The 19750-nt window shown below is 38.7% G+C and overlaps 1 protein-coding gene across 1 annotated transcript in view; it reads right to left on the bottom strand.

Moving 5' to 3' along the window:
* The window catches only part of LOC124136911 (neuropeptide receptor 15-like), a 66870-nt gene extending 51073 nt beyond the window's left edge, over window positions 1-15797 (bottom strand). Inside the window, exon 1 of the mRNA XM_046502968.2 lies at window positions 14277-15797. Coding sequence (XP_046358924.1) covers window positions 14277-14725 — 449 coding nt within the window. The 5' untranslated portion in view covers window positions 14726-15797. The remainder of the gene's footprint in view (window positions 1-14276) is intronic.
* Between the last annotated feature and the right edge of the window lie 3953 nt (window positions 15798-19750).

Below are 19750 nucleotides of genomic sequence, written 5' to 3'. Positions count from 1 at the left end.
TAATAATTCCTATGTAAATGTTCGTTTTAACGTAATCGTAATAACGAAATGAACTATATTTATATCTTTGTGGGGTTTTCAAGCCACTATCATATAGATGGAATATTGGTGAATGCTGCGTTTAACATTTCATATCACCTGGGTTAGTTAATAGCTCTGCAAAGAATCAGAAAGAAATAGCCACACACTGAAACAGGTAAATGTGACACATTAAGTTATATTACCACCATTAGGGATCGAACGAACTTTAATCATTGTACCACATGACACGGGCCTTCAAAAATATGTTGACAGGCTGATGGTCACGACGTTAGTGCAGAACCGGGAATAGTGTGCTTAATCATCGATGTAATAAATGTGTTTAATAAAAGTTGTTGCGTGACATGGATCGGGTTATCAGGTGTGTAGAATACGTAATTGATAATGGAGAGTGAGTGAGTGAATGAGTTGGTTTACGCCGCTTTCAGTTATAGCACGGCATGTCAACATGATGTTGGAGGAAAGCCCGAAGTAATGCGGGTCTCGGACATTTAATACTTTGGTGAAATCTGTAATTGTCGCCATTTGGTAATGACACAAAATGAACGTAGTAGCTTCAGCTTTAAATATGTCTATCCCTATACCCCAATATATATAAATCGAAACATTCTCGTACGGTAGAGAAGATGTTTCATTTACCTAATAATACAGTACGGCTATCTTGTTCCGCAATTTAGAACCTGGCCACCAGATCCCGCTTGTTACGAACGTCTTACGACAAGCATGGGTTACTGGAGATCAACCCGATCTTCGCGGGGTGGCTGAACTATTGGACGCCGATGGCGGATGACTTCTGCTTGGTAAATGACGCTCTGTATTTGGAGCCGAGGGGGGGGGGGGGGGGGGGGGGGGGCAGTTACTAGAGTTACTGCACACAACTGATGACTTCCACTGTGTAATTTGATTAGAGTCATTTCAAACAATATGTTTAAAACCGAATTAATACACGATGGAAACATTTAGCCACAGACTCTAAACGGAATATTCTTTGGTGACATATTATGTTAAATTCTATGTTATTGACAGACGAAAAAGGAACTTATGCCTTTGAGAATTATCCTTCATTCCCCAAATTCAGTGAACAATTACCTAATTACCCTTGTCCTCCTGTATGGAAATGTTCATCCACGGCTCAGTGATTAACTTCTATTTCTAATCGTCAGACATAGAATGTATATAGCTAACAAAGTTGGTAAGTCGCCACACACGACAGTAGCTGTCACCGGAGCAGGAAATGCATCTCCTTTGTTGCGAAACCTGGCGCCGTTGTCATTTTACCACCAGTATGTAGCTGTATAGTATTGTCACTTCTCGATGATTAGATAGTTTCAGAGAGATACAACGTGGGATCTCGCAGTGACACTCACATTCCAACCGCGTGCTTGATATTCTTTAACGGGAAAGGAAATTAAACAATTTGCGATAGTGTTCGTTTTGTTTCCAAGGAAATAGTCACTAAGAATAGAGCACATCAAGTTCTTATCAAAACCCATTAAAAGAGAGACAACAAGTCACGGCACCACGGTCCGGTACCCTTTTCTACCTATTTTTACAAAAATATAATTAACACCATGTATCAAACTTAGACATTGTCTGTGTAAATGAGGTTATTATTAACTACAAAATTGATATAGACAATAAACTTTGAACTGGGATTGCAAGAAACTGTTTTTTGAAGAATTGTAAATCACATTGGATTCCTAATTGGGAGGAGCCTCGTTCCCCTTTATTTAACGTTAAGAATACTGATATGGATACTTTAGAGTTAGGTCATAGAAGCACATAGTTTTTGTGGAAAATTGATGAATCTACAAACAGTAAGAGCCCACCATAATAATTATCAACACGAGAGTGTCGGTCTTGATGTTGCTTTGAAATCGGAATTTCTGCTCGGATTAGCAAAGTGAAAACAAGGCAATTTGACCAAAACGTAAAATGTATACATGTACATTCATGTATAGCATCTGATATCGTTCAATAACGGTCAAATAGCCATTTCCCTTCCACTGATTTACCCACCTGGACTAAAAAGAAATAAAGGACACCGGTGAGACCGATTTGTCTGTTTCAGGAACTCGTTATAAGTGACATATCAAATAATACCACATAATATAAGGCAAAAATGTTAACTGGGGAAGAAATCTCATAAAACCATGCTTCACTGCTGTCGACTTTTGGTTTGATCCCAAAGGCCGAAGACATGTCCATTCTTGTTTTCTGCTGGATTCTAAAGTTTCGAAAACATCCAAACAAAGAGAGATATGCTGCATGGTCCACTACATGTAGCACTAAATCCCTGTTTCAAAGATAAACCATAATCCTTAATAAAGGCCAATCAATGAAGAACATTCTATATTCAACAGACGGTGTTTGAGACAAGTGGAATTAAAACCACGTCACGTGGATTCTCAAAAACTCAAAGGATTTGATTTTTCCACGCAATACATCACTATCCCACACGGCAAACGTAAGGAAAAACTTCATTCCTTGATCCATGGGGCATTTGATATACAACTAGATAAACTTACATCTATATGTTCAAGATATTTTAAGAAAGATGCCCTCTCTTTATTTCGGTAAATGTAGACCAACGGCCCATGGTTACATTCGATTACATGACGTGTGGAATACATACCACATATTTATATAATAGAGTTGACAATATAGAAGATGTATGACATTATATCCTGAGAACTATTTTACGTAGGAGCATAGCATGATAAAGGTGCATAGCTTGATTGTAAATACATGTACCGCTTGTACATCTGACAAAGAGTCTCAGCTATCCACAAGACAGAATGGCAACACTTCAACGTTCTAGTTGTCAATTTCTTTTCACATTTCACAACTTTTGAGGTACATCGAGCATGCTCTTTCTGTGAGAATTTTAGAAATGTGTTTCATCAAGGTTACAACATTCAAGACTTCGTAAAGCTTTTTGACGCATCAGTTACCAATTTCATGTGGATGTAATTCCCTATTTTCTCATTGTACCATTATGTTCCCTTGATTGTTCAGGTGAATACTTGATTTGCCTTTGTAAGTGTTTGTGATTGTGCCACCTTGGGACAGGAGACACTTACCTGATACAAAGATATGCTTATGATATATTCGGAAACGTGCAATGAACTCTGCTATTAACATATAATTTCTTATGATTATGAAGTTTTGTCTTTAACAATTACCTATGAAGTATACGTAAGTGAAATGTTACGTTACTAAATATGTTACAGTGGAAAGAACCTGTTAATCCGAACTATTCATTCCAGTGATAAATGTCGGATTAACATACTACCTGACCAAACAGTATTCTTCCGGGCTTATGGATTTCAAGACAAGTGTTTATTGGTGCATGTACGAACACCACTGCCATCAAAGTTGGAGCCAATATTCACTATTCTGATGCAGTGGTCCCTTAACATGAGAACCTTAGGGGTTAAGACTATGGCCCTCACCTGACACAAATCCACGATCTGATGCAGTGGTACCGTGTCAAAGATACGTATACATGTATTTGGATGTTTACGTAGACGCTAAGTTAGTGCGGATGAACGAAAATATGTGTTTGATTAAAAATCCAAAACCTCGGAAAGCAATAGCGAAGATGTCATCATAGACGAAAAGTGAGACTGAAACAATTAGATGTTTTCTTTCAGACGAGCCATATCGTCTAAGCACCATACATCTTCCTTCCATACCAGACAGCAGACAATTATCTACAGACATGAAAACACTCGTGTATTTATACTCTCCCATGTCATAGACAGAGTGTCATCGTTAATTATCGTATATCGTAATAATTTGTACAGATTTGGTTGAGGTTTATGAAACAAAGACAGTTGACAGTTAAACATGGTCGACCGGTCTTTTCAAGCTACATGAACGTTTATGCAACACGGAGAAACATGCTAATCGCAACGCCGATGTGTCGTTTCAATTATAATTATTCTGACACAAACATATTTCCTGTGAGACAATGCATTGATTGCCCTTGGTATGTTGCGGGGGCGATATAAATGTACGACGGGCGGCTGAAAAGTTTTGAACCCAAATATGCGTTTTCAACATAATCCTCTTCAATGTACAACGGTGTTGAAGTGCCTTGACCCCACTGGCGTAGAAGGATTCATCCTGATGGTGTATGCATGTACGTCATTTGCAAAATGCTTGTCGTCCATAATTGTTAGGCTCAGAACATTTCAGAAATTGCTCGCCGTTTTGGAAACATAATGAATCGAAGACCGTTAATCCTTTGCGCAATTCACAACTTACTGTGGTAGCTAATTTGTACTTTTGGTAATCATATGGTAACTAAATATGTTACACGCGTTTATTTTAAATTAGCCTTTTTAATATTTTCATTCCGGTGTAGTTGGCATTTAGATTTGTAGTCGTTGATGAAAAACCCATCATTTTTACATGTCGTAGAAAGTAATGCTATTCACCCATGCGTGAGAGGTAATAGAATATTACTGAGTATAATATCCATCATAGGAACCTGTTATGGGATGTAAAGCTTCTCATCTATTGGCCAATAGCTTGCAGATTTACAAATTCAGTTGTAAAAACCGCCTTCTTTGATGATGTCTTACTGTATACAAAGACATTTTGTAATTATTACCCCTCGTGTTCTTGATAGGATACCAATTTCCTCATCAAAGGGAAATCTAATTCAATTCTCAAGAAAACTCAATAGTCTGCCTACAGACTAAACCAAATAGCGTTGACAGAATGATCCCCAGTAAATGTACCAAATTGCTCTTTACAGCAGGTGCTGGATAAAGAAAATGCCAAGACTCATCTATTTTTATTAGTGTTTAAAACTGCGTCTATAGCGTATTATTTCCGTCAACTACACGGACGACGACAAATACATCCTGGCTGAATACAACAGCCATCTTGAGGGTTTTCATATGAATTTTTGACGTGGGTCGTTAGAATTTCCAAACATTGCCTCCGTCCAATGCCGCAGTCGATGTTTCTGCTGGTAGACTGAAGTACCCGAGTTTCATCATCAGCTCAGAAGCATTTATCAACTACGAAAGAAATGTTTGGGCCGAGACATCAAAACTGCTTCTTATCCCAACCCCGCAACCCCGCAACCCCCCAACCCCCCACTAAAGAGCACTATCTCTGCTTGAACTTTTTCTCATGTCTACTGATCGCATTAAAATATTGCAAAAATTCGTATTGGAGAAGGCATTAAACATCATCAGGAATATAGTTATATAGTTCTTGTTTATTTTGCTTGAAAGGACATGTCTAAGCCATAAACATTCGGATATGTCAACTTAAACTGCAAGACAGTATCTTGCAATGGGACTGAGGACTTTAAGTCTTGACTGAATGAGTGTATTTTGAACCACAACCTACTCAACATAAGCATATCAATTTCCAGAACAGGCCCCATGTTTTAAACGCCGAGGTTATTACGAGGTCTGGACGTTTAACGAGAACGGAAACTGTGCGTCACGTAGCCTCGTCATGACAAAACGAATGCAAATCCTTATGCAGTAGCTCACATAATAAGTTGCGTTGAGGGAGTACTAGAGGGTTTTGATGATGCTCCGGGCATTAAGCGTCTCTAAAGTCCTCAGAAAGACTTTCAAGGCAAATAGTCTTGACATATTCCCGTGTGATGCCGAGTCACGGATCTTCGTGGTACCTGAACAATAAATACTTGTGTCTATAGTGACTGTTAGCCTGTAGCCGAATTCGATTTCCAAATAAGTGAACACCTAGTGAGCCCTACTTGTAAAACAACATACAAATACATGTTGGTCAAATATCCCAAACGCCTCCGCAGGAAACTGAATGTTCAGTAATGGACGAAGCTCATTTGGCTTTACGATGTCGCATATTGTCCTGTTGGTAATTTCATCCGTATATAATTAATCATTCCTTTGTTGTTGTCCGTTGGTTAATGATTACGGATACCTGTGATTTTTGGCCCAATTATTTCAGTTTTCCAGGAAATATCTATATCCAGTAATACGAGCAAACGCGCTAATGAATTTATCCTGTACAGAATTCCAGGTTTCTAAACGTTTGATGCACTAGTTGGTAATTTTGTCTTCTCTCATATTTGCTTTCAAAACGACCCATGATAGTTCGTATTTTTCAAACCGTTATTCTAATACTGGCACTGACACATACATCTATACTGACACGACGAACCGTAAAGTTATTAATAATTGAACTGCAGCTTTTTATATGGCAGAGAACAGGGCCACACTCCCTTGAGAAATGACCATGTATGTCTGCACCTTATTTGTTAAAAAATAAAAACAGTTTATGGCGGTGATAATTGATTTTCTCCCGTGAGAAGTTTTCAACGTAATCATGATTGTATTCATGACAGCACTGGTTCTCGTCCTAAAGCCGACAACACCTGCTATGAAATACCCCAGTGACTTCAGCATGGTAAGGCTAATGCTTAAAGTAAATATTCAACTGGCTCCAAGGGAATGATATGATCGTATAGCTTGCGTAATGGCAATGTTTCTGAGCAGGTTACAGTAATGTAATTTTTAACTTCCTATAAAATATCTCCTCATGTACCAGATCAAGATGTGTTTGTCTGTTGCATCGTGTAATACTACATTCTTTTTTATACTACGAAGTTTTGTCTTTTGGTGGTGTTTCTAGATGTGTCGATTATTTTGTATTTTTAAGTTATACTCGTGATAGCTTACTTTCTTAACCGATTCCTACACTATATCCGTTAACTGCGTCGATAAGACATTTCGATGTTACTATATCCGATTGTCTGTTAGTTAACAATATGTCAATAATACTTTATCTCGATGTTAGTTTTTCCCGTTTATCCATTACTATACTGCATGCTGCTATATACGATGGCATACTTTGTGTTACGTTATCCGTTAGTTTATTGTGTTACTATGTCCGTTAGTCTACTACATGTTACACTACCCCTACTGTACAGTAGATACATCCTGTGCACTCAAAAGAACCCACTCGTCCGATGGTAGACGACTAGATGGTGGAAACACGAATACGTTCATACACCCGAAATACACGAGTAAAAAACTTGTGGTGGCACCCTGGGCAAGTAACTTATTTTAAATGTGCCTCTGTTCACCCAGCTTGGAATGGCTGAAGTGGATATGAAAACCTTCTCGCGCCCCTTTGAAATGAGTGTCAACCAAGTGAAGTGCCATTTCAAATCGGCCCAGATGCTATCTGAACGGCCACTGCATCGAGTTTATGTGCAGTGTGTTGAGAGGGTCAGCATCCCTGCGGAGTCCTTCGCTAAGATGAGGTCGGCTGGCCTGAAAAGTGACACAGAAGACTTTCTGTTTGCTAATCAGGACCAGTCACATCCACATCGAAACCGTCAATGTGTGATTTTGCATCAGAATGTAAATATGAAATGTAGATTTTGTAATGAATTTAATGAGACTGTCCAACTCATTGTCTGTGGATACCAAGCTTTGGCACAAACACAGTATCTTAAGAGACATGATCATTGAGGGGCTCGATTATTTATTACCGTTTTCGCCATGCTTGTGGTTTTCACACAGCGGTCCATCCATGGTACGACCCACAATATTTAGAGGGCGTCAAGGAAAATGATAAATACAAAATTCTTTGGAATATGCCCATATACAGCCTCAGGCGTATCCAGGCTAACAAACCTGACCTTGTCCTTTTTGATAAATCCAATAAAATCATTTATATTATTGAATTTTCTGTTTCCTTTGATACCAATGTGATTGACAAGATTCGGGAAAAACCAATCTGTTGACTGATATTGGAAGGGTACCCGGATTTGCTACCAGGAATACAGCCCTTCTGACAATCTGGGTAATGTAGAAGGCTGCAGTGTTGGGGAGTCTTCACATTCTGGGTGGGTTTGACTAGGCAACGCTTCCATTCACTGTCTGGGCTGCGTGTAGAGGGGGCAAGGGCCCTGAGATGATGAGCCTAACCAGCCTGACTGTGCCAGGATCACCCAAATCCACTTTGCTGCATTTTTTTATTTTAATCTGTACATAATAATCATAATCATAATCATAGTGTACATTGTATGTCCGTTTGTTGTGTTGTGTTTGTTGTGTTGATTTATCAGTTAACTTCGTCAATACGTCATGTTTCTTTATCCGTTAGCGTACTGCATGCTTGTTTATACCATGTTCCAGTTAATTTACGATGTTTTGAAACAAATTACTTGCCTACTTCTTCATTAACCATTGCCAGACCGCCTCCGTGGTCTAATGGTAGAGCGTCCGCCCGGAGAGCGGAAGGTCCGGGGTTCGATCCCCGGCCGCGTCATACCAAAAGGCGTTAAAAGATGGTACTTGTTGTTACCTGTCTGGCGCTCGGTATTAAGGCTAAAACAAGGACTTGTCGGCTCGGAGTCAGTACACTGTGTCTGAGTGGTGTATTCATGTTAAACAGTGAGCCAGCTCTATACATCGGCATCAGTCCGGACTAGTACAAGCAGCAACACACACACACGTGCATGCACGTCCCTACATCAGTGCAATAATCTTGGACGCGACGTTAAACCCGATTTCACCTCACCCCATTAACCCGTTTATCATGAAAGGCATCGTCAAGTGATAAGGACATTTGGTCATTAGGATCACGTGGTTCTGAGTTTCATTGATCCATTCATGTCTCTGTCACCGCCTTTTTTGGTCTTTCATGCCCTTGGTATCTAGTTCGGCAGATAATCGAGACTGATTGATCTCTGGCGTTGACGTTGTATTTTTGTGAAACAGGCCCATTTTTTATAGACTTCAGTGACATAAGTTGACGTTGACGTTATTTTCAAAAGTGCAGGTGCACGTTCAAATGTGCACACTTTGAGCTCAGATGATTGGAATTTCCATACTTGAAGATAGAGTTACGATAGAATAATTATTCTTTTCGGCGGATAATGGAGGCTGGTTATTCTCTGGGGTTGACGTGTAATGTCTACATACTAGCCTGTGTTGTGTGGTACTATAAAAGGTAAGTATATGTGTTATGATTCCTACTATCACAAGGACCAATGTTTCACGACATCGAGTAACTCCGCTGGTCGGTTCTCCCTACCTGGGGGATGCAAAGTACGTGCATCTCACTTGTAACGCATCTTCTACACCTGTCTTCTACCTGTCTAGAATCTGACTGAAGTTTCAACTTGTGTTGAAGCAACTGGCAGTCAGTTATGAGTGAGTTATCAGTTTTATACCCGAAACATACGTTGCGCAATTAAGCAAATATTTGTACCATGAGCTACAAATGCTTCATCGATACGGATGTTTTATTCTATTTTGAACATAGGCATATGAAGTTGAAATCAATCAAATTGAACTGGGTTACCTCAAACATGACATAACATATAATTATCAACTTGTTATACTCCGTCACGATGGGTTCACTATGCAAATAATATTGTCTGTTCCACCAGCGTAAGCGACAAAAGGCAACTTTGTTAATACATACTTCTATTGCACTACTTAGTTTTCACGTGGGCACGGGTGGCCAGTCGTCTAAGGTACCACAATTCAAGATGAAGAATTGCGTCCCTTGGGCACGCCAGAATGTTATGATCGTGGGTTCGAATCCCGGTTCGCCCGGATTATGTTTGTTTGTCAGCATCATACCAATGCTCGTGGGTTTCATCAGTGGTCAATGTCCATGACCTGCATCACTTCAGGCGTTCCTCCCACAGCGTGATACAACTGGAATACTGCTCAAAGCGGCGTTAAAACTCACCCATTCACTTTGTTTTTGATCATTATCACGTAAACCTTGAACGATGTTGAATGTTTACCCAAGTTACAATATGTCATCGTGAGCCTGTCAAAGTAAATTGGAATCCTTCAGTCATAAATCTCTGCAATACGGACGTGAGTTCAACAATGTCAGCTTCAATTAATTGACTGGTAAAAATAAATATCGATAATATGTCTGCTATGCATTTCCCCGAGGCCGATAAGAAGAACTGCCAGTCGTTATAAAAAATATGAACGCATCCTAATAACTACTAGGTTCAAATGCCCATTTCCTTACATTCGAAATTGTATTCATTGATATTAATGGAAATGCACAATTTCCAATTATTTCGAATGGGTATGATTCGTGTGGAAAACAAATGTTTACATTAATGTCGAAACTCGCTCATTATCCTAAGCGAGGTTGTGTCATATATAATTGTCCTGTGGTAAACATTCTAAGACAATCTAATAATGTGCAATACCAATATGAATAACAATACTGTATGTCGTGTGTAATTTAGTTAATACCTATTCAACATTAAGCCGTATTAACGCATTTTATTTAACAGGTGAACATACTGCATTCTTCATAATAGTCGCGTTTTGCTCAATATAGGACTATGGCGTTAGGCGCATAAGAATTAAGTTGATATTTCAGATCGCCATGTGAAACACAGCATTCCCTTTTTGTATTTGTAATCGTTTGCATGGCGCCGACAACCTATGGCGTAATCAGAATACATATTCTTATTTCCCGTGCAATGCACTCCGATTGACATAAATACTACCTAGAGTGCAATTAAGGGAAATAAAAAAATATGATTACTTAATGCATTAATACGGTTGTTGAATAGGTATAAACTAAATTACACACGCCATGCAGTATTGGTATTCATATTGGTATTGAACAATATTAGATTGTCACATAGAGTGACATAATTCTCATCTTTATCAAACCTATGGAAACAAAATAGACTTGGTGTGATCCGATAGTGCTACATAAACATATGCTCATGATATAGTAATAAAAGCGACAAAACCCTTTCTATATTCAATAAACATCTCTCCTAAAAGGAGAGTCGATTGTACGATTCCGACTATATCATGAGCATGTGTTTATGAATCACTATCAAATAGTGATGATACCAGGTGTTCGCGAAAAGGTGAGCGTATCTTGCACCACCAGTGGCAGCCGTTACAAACACATGCAAATGCAAGTCAAGTATTCACCGGGAAAATACAAAGGAACATATGGTACATGTCAAAATAGGGAATTGCATCGGACATCATTTTTGGCACTGATGCGTCAAACTTGGAAATGTCATACATGTGTCCACCATAAAACGTTTTGAAATCTTTACAGAGACCTTGAATTTTGTAACCTTGATAAAACAACTTTTGACCAAAGAGTCGTATGACGCTCTTTGAAATCTTGGTAGAAAGAGCATGCTCGATTGTATCTCTAAGGTTGGGAAATGTAAACACCAAAGGCTGACGTAGTAAGAATCGTAAATCGACTCTGCTTTTGTCAGATATTTCTTATGAATATGGAAAGGGGCTTGGCGCTTCTTTTGTAAATATTGTTTTCCGGGCTTATGAAATAGGTCTAATGTGTTTATCATATCCATCAGATTAAAACCATACTAAAACAGTTGATGTTAATTCCACGTATCCAAATCTTACTGGCAACTAATCACTTATAATTCATATATTCCTGTCTGTTTACGTACCGTTGGGAATTTCATGATAATAAATCTGCGTGGTAACATTCGACTTGATCCAAATCAGCTTCAATACTCACGTATTGCTTTTGACATAGTATCCAATTATTCCAGTGGCTGTCCCCAAAGATAAGAGAACGAATAGAAATGTATTATATTCCTATAGAGTAACATTCCTTTCGTGACATCTGCCCACTAAGAGGTCTCTATAATCTGCAAGTTGTAAAGGTTGGGTGCAAATTAACTGTCATTTTCAGAACCGTTTTACCGTTACGGGCAAGGGACAAACAAGATCAACTTACAGGATGTAGTCTACCTTGATAAGTTCATGTCAATATGCCCCTAAACGACCCTTCACACACACACTTTCTGTTAAGTGCAATGTGTTTTTTGTTACCAATTTTATCGACCGATATATACCCACTCCATAGGTGCTTATTGATGAAAACAGTTAATGCTTTCTGTTTCAACTTTTCTTGGAAACACATAAACGTTCTACCTTTTAGATGTAGCAATTTGATATTGACTAGGCACAATCGGCTTGTTTGCCCTTTTCAAATAGACCCTTTTTTGCCTCTACTCATAAAACATCAAAAACGTTTCTGCTGTTATGTAATTAGTCCACTTTTCAGTTATTCTGTCTACATCTATTTTTTTATTTAACGTGTTGTGTTACCTTGCTGCAATAAATGTGATCATCTCAAGGTCATGTCATCACAGAGGTCGCTACCAGGACTACATGTTAAAGTGACCTACATCACCTAACCATCTGTTGCTGATAAGGCCAGCTTAGTGTGGCATCTTACCCCATGGAAAATTCACGTTTCTTATGAAGTTCGGGTACTTTTCCCAAAAGGAGCCATTACAACAGAACAACTACCTTTGGTGTTATTTTGTTGTGTATCTCGGCGGCGGTCTCAGTGATATTCGAGCTATATCAAGGCGGCCTCGAAATTATTGAATCGGGGCCAGACAAACCAGTGGTTGATATTATCAACAAAGTCCAGGAAACAATCAACGAACAAGGTATGCTCACTCAATCCAATTTTGTCTCCTGCTAAGTACATATCAACCCTTGTCCCCCCTGTGACTACTAATACTCAGTTGACTTCGGATGTCCGTGACTCTTCTTGTGAAATCCATTGAAGTCAGAGGATTGTGAAAACTATAAACATGTGGGGGTTTTTTTCATATATTATATTAATGCTGAATTACAGAGTAATGTTAACTCAGAAATTGGTTGATTTTTGGTGTTGAATTGGCCCGAGGAGGTCATACTACTCAAATTAAGTTGATTACTAGGCATGATCTTGAAACTGTTTGTGTCTTTACTTTGAACATTACCGTGTTCAGAAGTCCCGTGTATTTACCAAACGTTATACATTTTCTCACAAATTCAACATGGGGGATCAAAACAATCTAATTTGTCGATTTCCACCCTTAAAGACGAGTGGTTAAAGCAGTTGTTCATGACACCGGAGATCCGGGTCCGATCCCCCTAGTGGATACAATGCGTGAGTTCCATCCTTGGATTCCCCAGCTGTGAATGTGTATGAATATTGATGAAAGCGGAGTAAAACAAACCAGGTCACTTGAACAAAGAGCACAGATAACCTATGGCATATTTACGTACTCGTAAGAACAATAGAAACATGAATATCAGACTGTTACAAAATGACTGCCAACGAAACACAGTAAAACATGTGAAGCCAGATATGCTACGTGACATAATATCGATGCAAAACAGTAATTAGTGGAGGTATTATGAGTATAATGTGATTGGGCCTGTGGCCTTTATACGGTAATAAACTTAACATTATCAAAATGCACGTATACCGTAATTGAGGCATCAATACTGGTAACAAGGATATCAGTTTCAAAGAGGATGTTTATAACTACCTACGTTAGGGATTTTCTAAAATGCACTATTTCTATATTCTGCGTTTCAAAGTTAACCTGTGCTCTATTATGGCCACGGAAGCAATTCCTTTTTTGGTAACTGTCATTACAATCCTTGAGACCAAGTGGATCTGTTTTTCGGAAGGATAATATCATTTTAGTAAATGCAAACATTTCCAGAGATTATACTATGACCTCTAAACTATGTTGAAGTAATCGGTCATGTCATTCTCAGCGATCCCGTGTCTGGGAACGTGAAACGTCCTTTGACCGTACCAGAGACGGTCTTGTCTGGGATGACCACCATACGTGATTAGATTAAGGCATTAGTTTGTAGGTGTCCATTACGTTAGCACTTAATGCTGTGCAACACACCTAAAAGATGAGTCGTGATCCAATAAGATGATGTACATACACTATGGCAATGAACTGGGGGAATACTTCATCACATAAATATGTTTCAAATGTTTCATTTAATTTGATGTCAGAACAAGAACTGTTGAATTTAGTGTGAATTTTGTGTTCTATATCTAGAGATAGTGATTTTGTACACGGTTTAATAATAATTGTATGGTGAATGCGTTGGAGACTATAAATGCTGGAAAACATTGCTTTATGTATGAATATGTATGAACGTTATGGAGCATAGCTTTGTATGTGATGAAGTGTTCAGATTCCTTGTCAAAAGATAACATAAAATGATGATACTAAAACAACCTATATGATTATATGTTCAACTGTTAGTTATGTAGTACCTGAAATAAAGTAAATATTTAGCTGATGAGGTTATCCCGAGTGTTTGAATGTTTAAGGAAACTGTGCAAATGGTACTTTTATGTACCCATTCCAACAGATTATATTTGTTTTATGTATCTGCACAACATACCTTTCAATGCAGACCGCCACCAAGGTAAGCACCGATGAGTACAGCGCACATACAAGAACAGTCCTCTGGAACTTACACATCACCAGTCCAAGAAGCCAACCTTTGTTGATCATAAACAGAACAATCTCAGGGATGCCACATAGCATGATCAGAGAGTCCGCCAGAGCAAGGTTCAGGATGAGCATATTCGTAACAGATTTTCTCATCTTCCTGTCTGCCAAGATGATGTATACAACCATTAGGTTCCCAAGGATTCCCACCGTGCCAACCACACAGAACAAGGACGAGAATAGGGCTATGTAGGATGGGGCCACCATCGGCAGACCCGGCGGGGTAGGGTTGGATAGGGGTCCTACAGTCGTTTGGTTTGAGTGACTTGTATGGTTCCATACCCCGAATCTTATCAACAAAATTTCCTCCGTGTCTTCTGTGTTGTTGGATTCGACCATCCTGTGGATATGTTGATAATGAATCCCAAATCCGTTTGATCACAAAGAAAAGTTTGAAATCCTTAAATCGACAGCCCCGAGAGCTTCCTGTTGAGAACGTTTTCAGTGTAAATTGTCAGTTTTCAATGCATCATTAATTTTCCGAGAGACATCGAGTTCTTGTGTTTGATTAACAGATCAATGATTAACGATCGCCCCCTCTTATATCCACATTGAAATCATATTATCGAAAAAGTTGCCTTCTCCATTACATCACAAAAAAGGAAATAGAAATAAAACAGAAAGATCAGAGTGCATATACCACTAATTTGCAATTTGAGCAAACACCTCTGTCCAGGCAGGTTTAATGAAAAATACCAATCTTTAGTGAAAACAGTCTTTCAGTGGCTTAGCATCACAGCGAGGCATAAATCCATCTGCTAAAAAGAATCTATGGATGAATAAAACAAAGACCACTTTGGATGATAAGGTTCGTAATTAGATATCAGCCCACTGGTGCTAGCATCGTGTAATTAATAGAGACAAGGTTATCGACTGTATCAAGCACTGGCAAGGAGTTCTGCTACTCACTGCAGAAAGTTCCGTCACTGACTTCTGAACGTGTGTGGTCGGCACTGATGTCGCCTGCTCCTCTAAAAGACTCTCATAGGCTAAGCTCGAGTGACGAAAGTCGATATGTTGGCGGGATCATTGCTACTGCTGGTCTTGCTGACGGTAATTCACAATCTCACCGTTGTCCACCTCCAGTTTATTGTCAAGCTAATCAATGGGCGGTCAAACCATCCAATCACACCTCAGCTTGTTACACACTTCCGCCGAGAGCAACACAAAAGTTCCAGTTAAAATATAACAGTAAACTTTCTGGCACTTTCTGCCAAGTGAATGCCATCATTGTTTGAGCCTGTAGAAACATATGCCCACATCAATAAATCTATTCCATGGCCTGTGTGAATATGTTTAGAGGTTGGGCTCCCTTGCTGATGACTATTTACAATAAATTTACTTTACGTTTACAGATTGCTTGCGAGGAATATACTTCCATAGTTCTGCAAGCAGCAGTCGGGCAAGTGCCCCCGCCTGTCTTACTAATGGTTTAATCAATGCTAGAGCTGAAGGATGCGCGAATCATTGTAGGAGGGGTATTGATTAAGCCACGTCAATGGCAGCCACCTGACGGTATCCGGAGAAGGTCATTGGGCGAGAACAGGTGGCATGCCATCCATTCTATGTGGACAGTGGTGACTAACCACTTCTCTGGAATGCTAAGTCACATATTTGAGTACCCATGTCATATCTCAGTGAGGTACGGTGAGGTGAAATAGGGCTTAACGTCGCGTTCATATTTCACTTATATGACGGCGTCCCATATCTCAGTAGACACACAACAGGCGAGTATGGACATAGAATGTAAAGTGTTATTATTTCGGACGCCAAGCTGGTAGCGGACGGAACATTCTTTACCACATATCTTGAAATAGATTCTTATCATTCTTTCATTTCCGCATGTTTGTAATCGTGTTATGGTCATGTGTGTAGTTCAGTGAAGATCTGCTATTGAAATAATTGCTTTATGCCACACTATAGTAATTTCATCACACACATCAGGTGGGTTTGCTAGATATCTGAACACGAAAGGATATGGGATATGAGAATCATACTTATCTAATCATACATTATATTTACACATTGTGAGATATTTATTCGCAGCATGTGTGTGGGTGGGACCGCGATATATGATTGAGACGTTGATAAGGAATATGACAATTCAATTTAATGTAACATTAAGGTAATATGGAATTTTAATTTTGTTCCAAAACGTTTTCACCGGCTGGCAGGAAGAATGTACTGCTACCGAACTGTGCGTGTGTGGTTTTCAAACGATCAATGCATGTTAGTGCTATGGGGAAACGGTGGTCAGTTGTCGGTTGCGTTTGAATTCTTTGTGCATACATGTAGTTATATCCTTTAGTCATGCCAGGATCCTCCTATGGACACAGCCGTGCTCGTGATAAAAAAGGTATAGATGTTGATTCATATTTATTGTTATAGAAGACGTCACATTAGTAATGACAGTGTGTGCATATTCAAACTTATATTATCCAACATTTCATTTCACACATACAGGTTTATTCCATTTTTCATTTGGGATAAAAGAAGATCTTGAAAAGATTTAGTGGAATTGGAAAGTAATTTAGGAAAACATTTCGTTATATCAATAACATTGATAAGACCTAACGGGCTGTTCTTAATGACAGGATTTTTATTTGGCAATTCTTTTTAAGTCTAAAGTTATTTTTGTGAGGCATCTAAATCAATCAGTGGTCAAGTGCATAACACATTATCTCAACCTTTTTGGACATTGAATGAGGGTTTACGTTGTAAAGGCCTTCAAACGACTGAAATACTGCAATCGATTTAACACAATCAAGTCAATTTGATTTTGTTTGACATTTTACACGCTATTGAAATCATATGCTTCGTCACTTTCATTGAATTTATGCTGACTCTTCACTCTTGAGAACTGAGTAAAAAAACTATTAAAAATCATGAAATACATTTAAGAAAGCCGTGTTAGGTCTACAGAAGAGCTCCTTTAATATTAAAAGACGGGGTTTGCAGTGTATTGTTGTATTATCATATAGTGGTACTAATCTGTAAATTGTAGCTTTCAGTATTTCTCACTGACGCGACCATGACCGTGCACGTGCACGTATGCTGGTTTAGATATATACGAGTAGAATGTGTACAGTCACACGCTAACCATTTCCAGGCTAGGTCTAAGTGACTTGTGTTAAATTGAATCGTTGTCTCTGTGTCACTTATTGTGTTATTGCACCATAATTATAATAAAAATCCTAGAGTATTATACAACCCAAGCTGCCTGTGAGGCATCAGAAGGTAAACAGTCACATTACCATCCCATCCTACCGGTTACCCAGGCATGTAATACTGGGTTAACAAAGCATATTTCAACAAAGTCACTTGCCCAAGGTGATACCACATTGCTACATAATATGCTTCAGTATGGGGCAGGACTTTACCCCAAAAAACTCTCGGGAGTTCAAACATTACCTAACATGATTGTAATGGCGAGTGCATCAGCACAACATTTGCTTGTCAATAATGTACCATGAGGTCAGGCATTAACCTTACATTATAATGACGTGGCATTACTCGCATCCACGCTTGCCGAAAGTAATATAACTAGCCTGATATAAAGTCGCAATGGATCTTCTTCTTGTTCGATACGAATTTTTCACAGTGTGATCTGATCCTATATTCTTCGCGGCTTTATACTGACTTGATATTGTAGATAGTGCACTGCGGTACACGGCATTTCAAGCCACATTAAACACATACAATGAGACATACTAAACTGTTCATTTACCAATGAATCTAATACATACTCCGCACATCGATCACAACTACTGTCTGGTGAATATTCTGAAGCGGAAAATATATTTAGGTTTGCTGAAGTTTCCGAAAAGAAATTGGTTTCAAATGAGCGTGTATAACACTTTATGGTGTGTGACTGTTCGTATATTTACTTTAAATTCATAAGGACAGTTTAAAGCAATGCACTCCAAATCCAACCTTCTATGTGTATACATGTATCAATGGTGAGCAATTTTACTATTTTCATTCCGATTTAGCAGGCTCAAATCAATCCCTTAAAATGACTCTCTAGAGTGCATTCAGCCTAGATTCAGGTCACTCGTTCCCCTAAGTCCAAAGCACCAATTCAAGCTTCAGAACACTCCCCGATGGGCTCATATCAATACCCAACACTTTTGCAGTATTACACTTCTCCTGTTCAGTTTTAGCATACAGCTCTGGCATAAATTTCAGATGTTCATTTGAACTTCTTCTTACCTGAATGGTATCAGGTGTTTGTTCAACTGTCGACGTACATTATTATTTGTAGAAAGTAGGTAGTTATGCATTATTTTTTAGTATGTGACTCCAATTGCCCGTTACAATTCTGATAGGAATCCATGCACCCCGTGTATAATATGAACGCTTGTACTGGATATATTTTTTGCATTATTCTGGTAGAAAATTGGGCAAAGTTATAAATTCTAATAAAACAAATATTGTATCAATACATTATATCAATAATATACAAGAGCCTGGGATATGTTATGGGTGTGTCAGAAACATCATTTATAGCAATAGGTAGGGGAGGTAATGTACTTTATGGATCGGAAACATCTTATAAAGCGATATGTGGAGGAGGTTAATATGTAGCTAGATGTATCAAATACATCATTTAGAGCAATTGGTGGATGAGTAAACATGTACTAATTGTTTCAAATACGTCATATAAAGCGATAAGTGGGGGAAGGCGTGTATTTTATACACAACTAGATTTGTCAAATACGTCATTTTGAGTCATAGATAGGGGAGGTTATTTACCAGATATATCAAATACATCATTTAGAACAAATACACCACATGATGCATATCATAACGATGAACAGTGTTTTAAGGCTGTGCAGAGTTGCTTCCCTTAGGCGTGTCTGGAACCGATGATAAATGTATTCGAATCGTTGTTTCGCCCTGAATGTGACCCTTTATGGAGTTGCATCCGAAAACAATTCTGAATCTAACCATCAACCATATACATCACACAACTGAACAAAATATAACCAAATTGTATTCACAACAGATCTGAAACTCGAATTGTCATTGTATAATATCCAATACACCTCTCTGTTACAAAGATCCACGCAGTCAATTTTATCTAATGTTGATTACAGATTAACATCACAGTGGCAGGTTCTAATCAGCCTTGGTAACGTCGAAGTACCTTATCAGAGTGCTTTTGAAGAATGATTGATGTCCATTGATTTTTCCCGAGACAGCTCATCATCACTGTCTTGTAACATTTTGTCATTAAGAATAATTCAACTTTCCCGGAAGCATTATAATAGAAAGTAAACCATATTGAGATTTTTAAGATTTGCAGAGTTTTGAACAGGTTTCTGCTGATACAAAATGTTGATGATCGGTCCCGCACAGGAC

Source organism: Haliotis rufescens, unplaced genomic scaffold, assembly GCF_023055435.1.
Source record: "Haliotis rufescens isolate VD_foot unplaced genomic scaffold, xgHalRufe1.0.p SCAF_1, whole genome shotgun sequence".
Taxonomy (NCBI): domain Eukaryota; kingdom Metazoa; phylum Mollusca; class Gastropoda; order Lepetellida; family Haliotidae; genus Haliotis; species Haliotis rufescens.
Note: the sequence above shows the minus strand (reverse complement) of the source record. Positions and strands in the feature narration are given on the sequence as shown.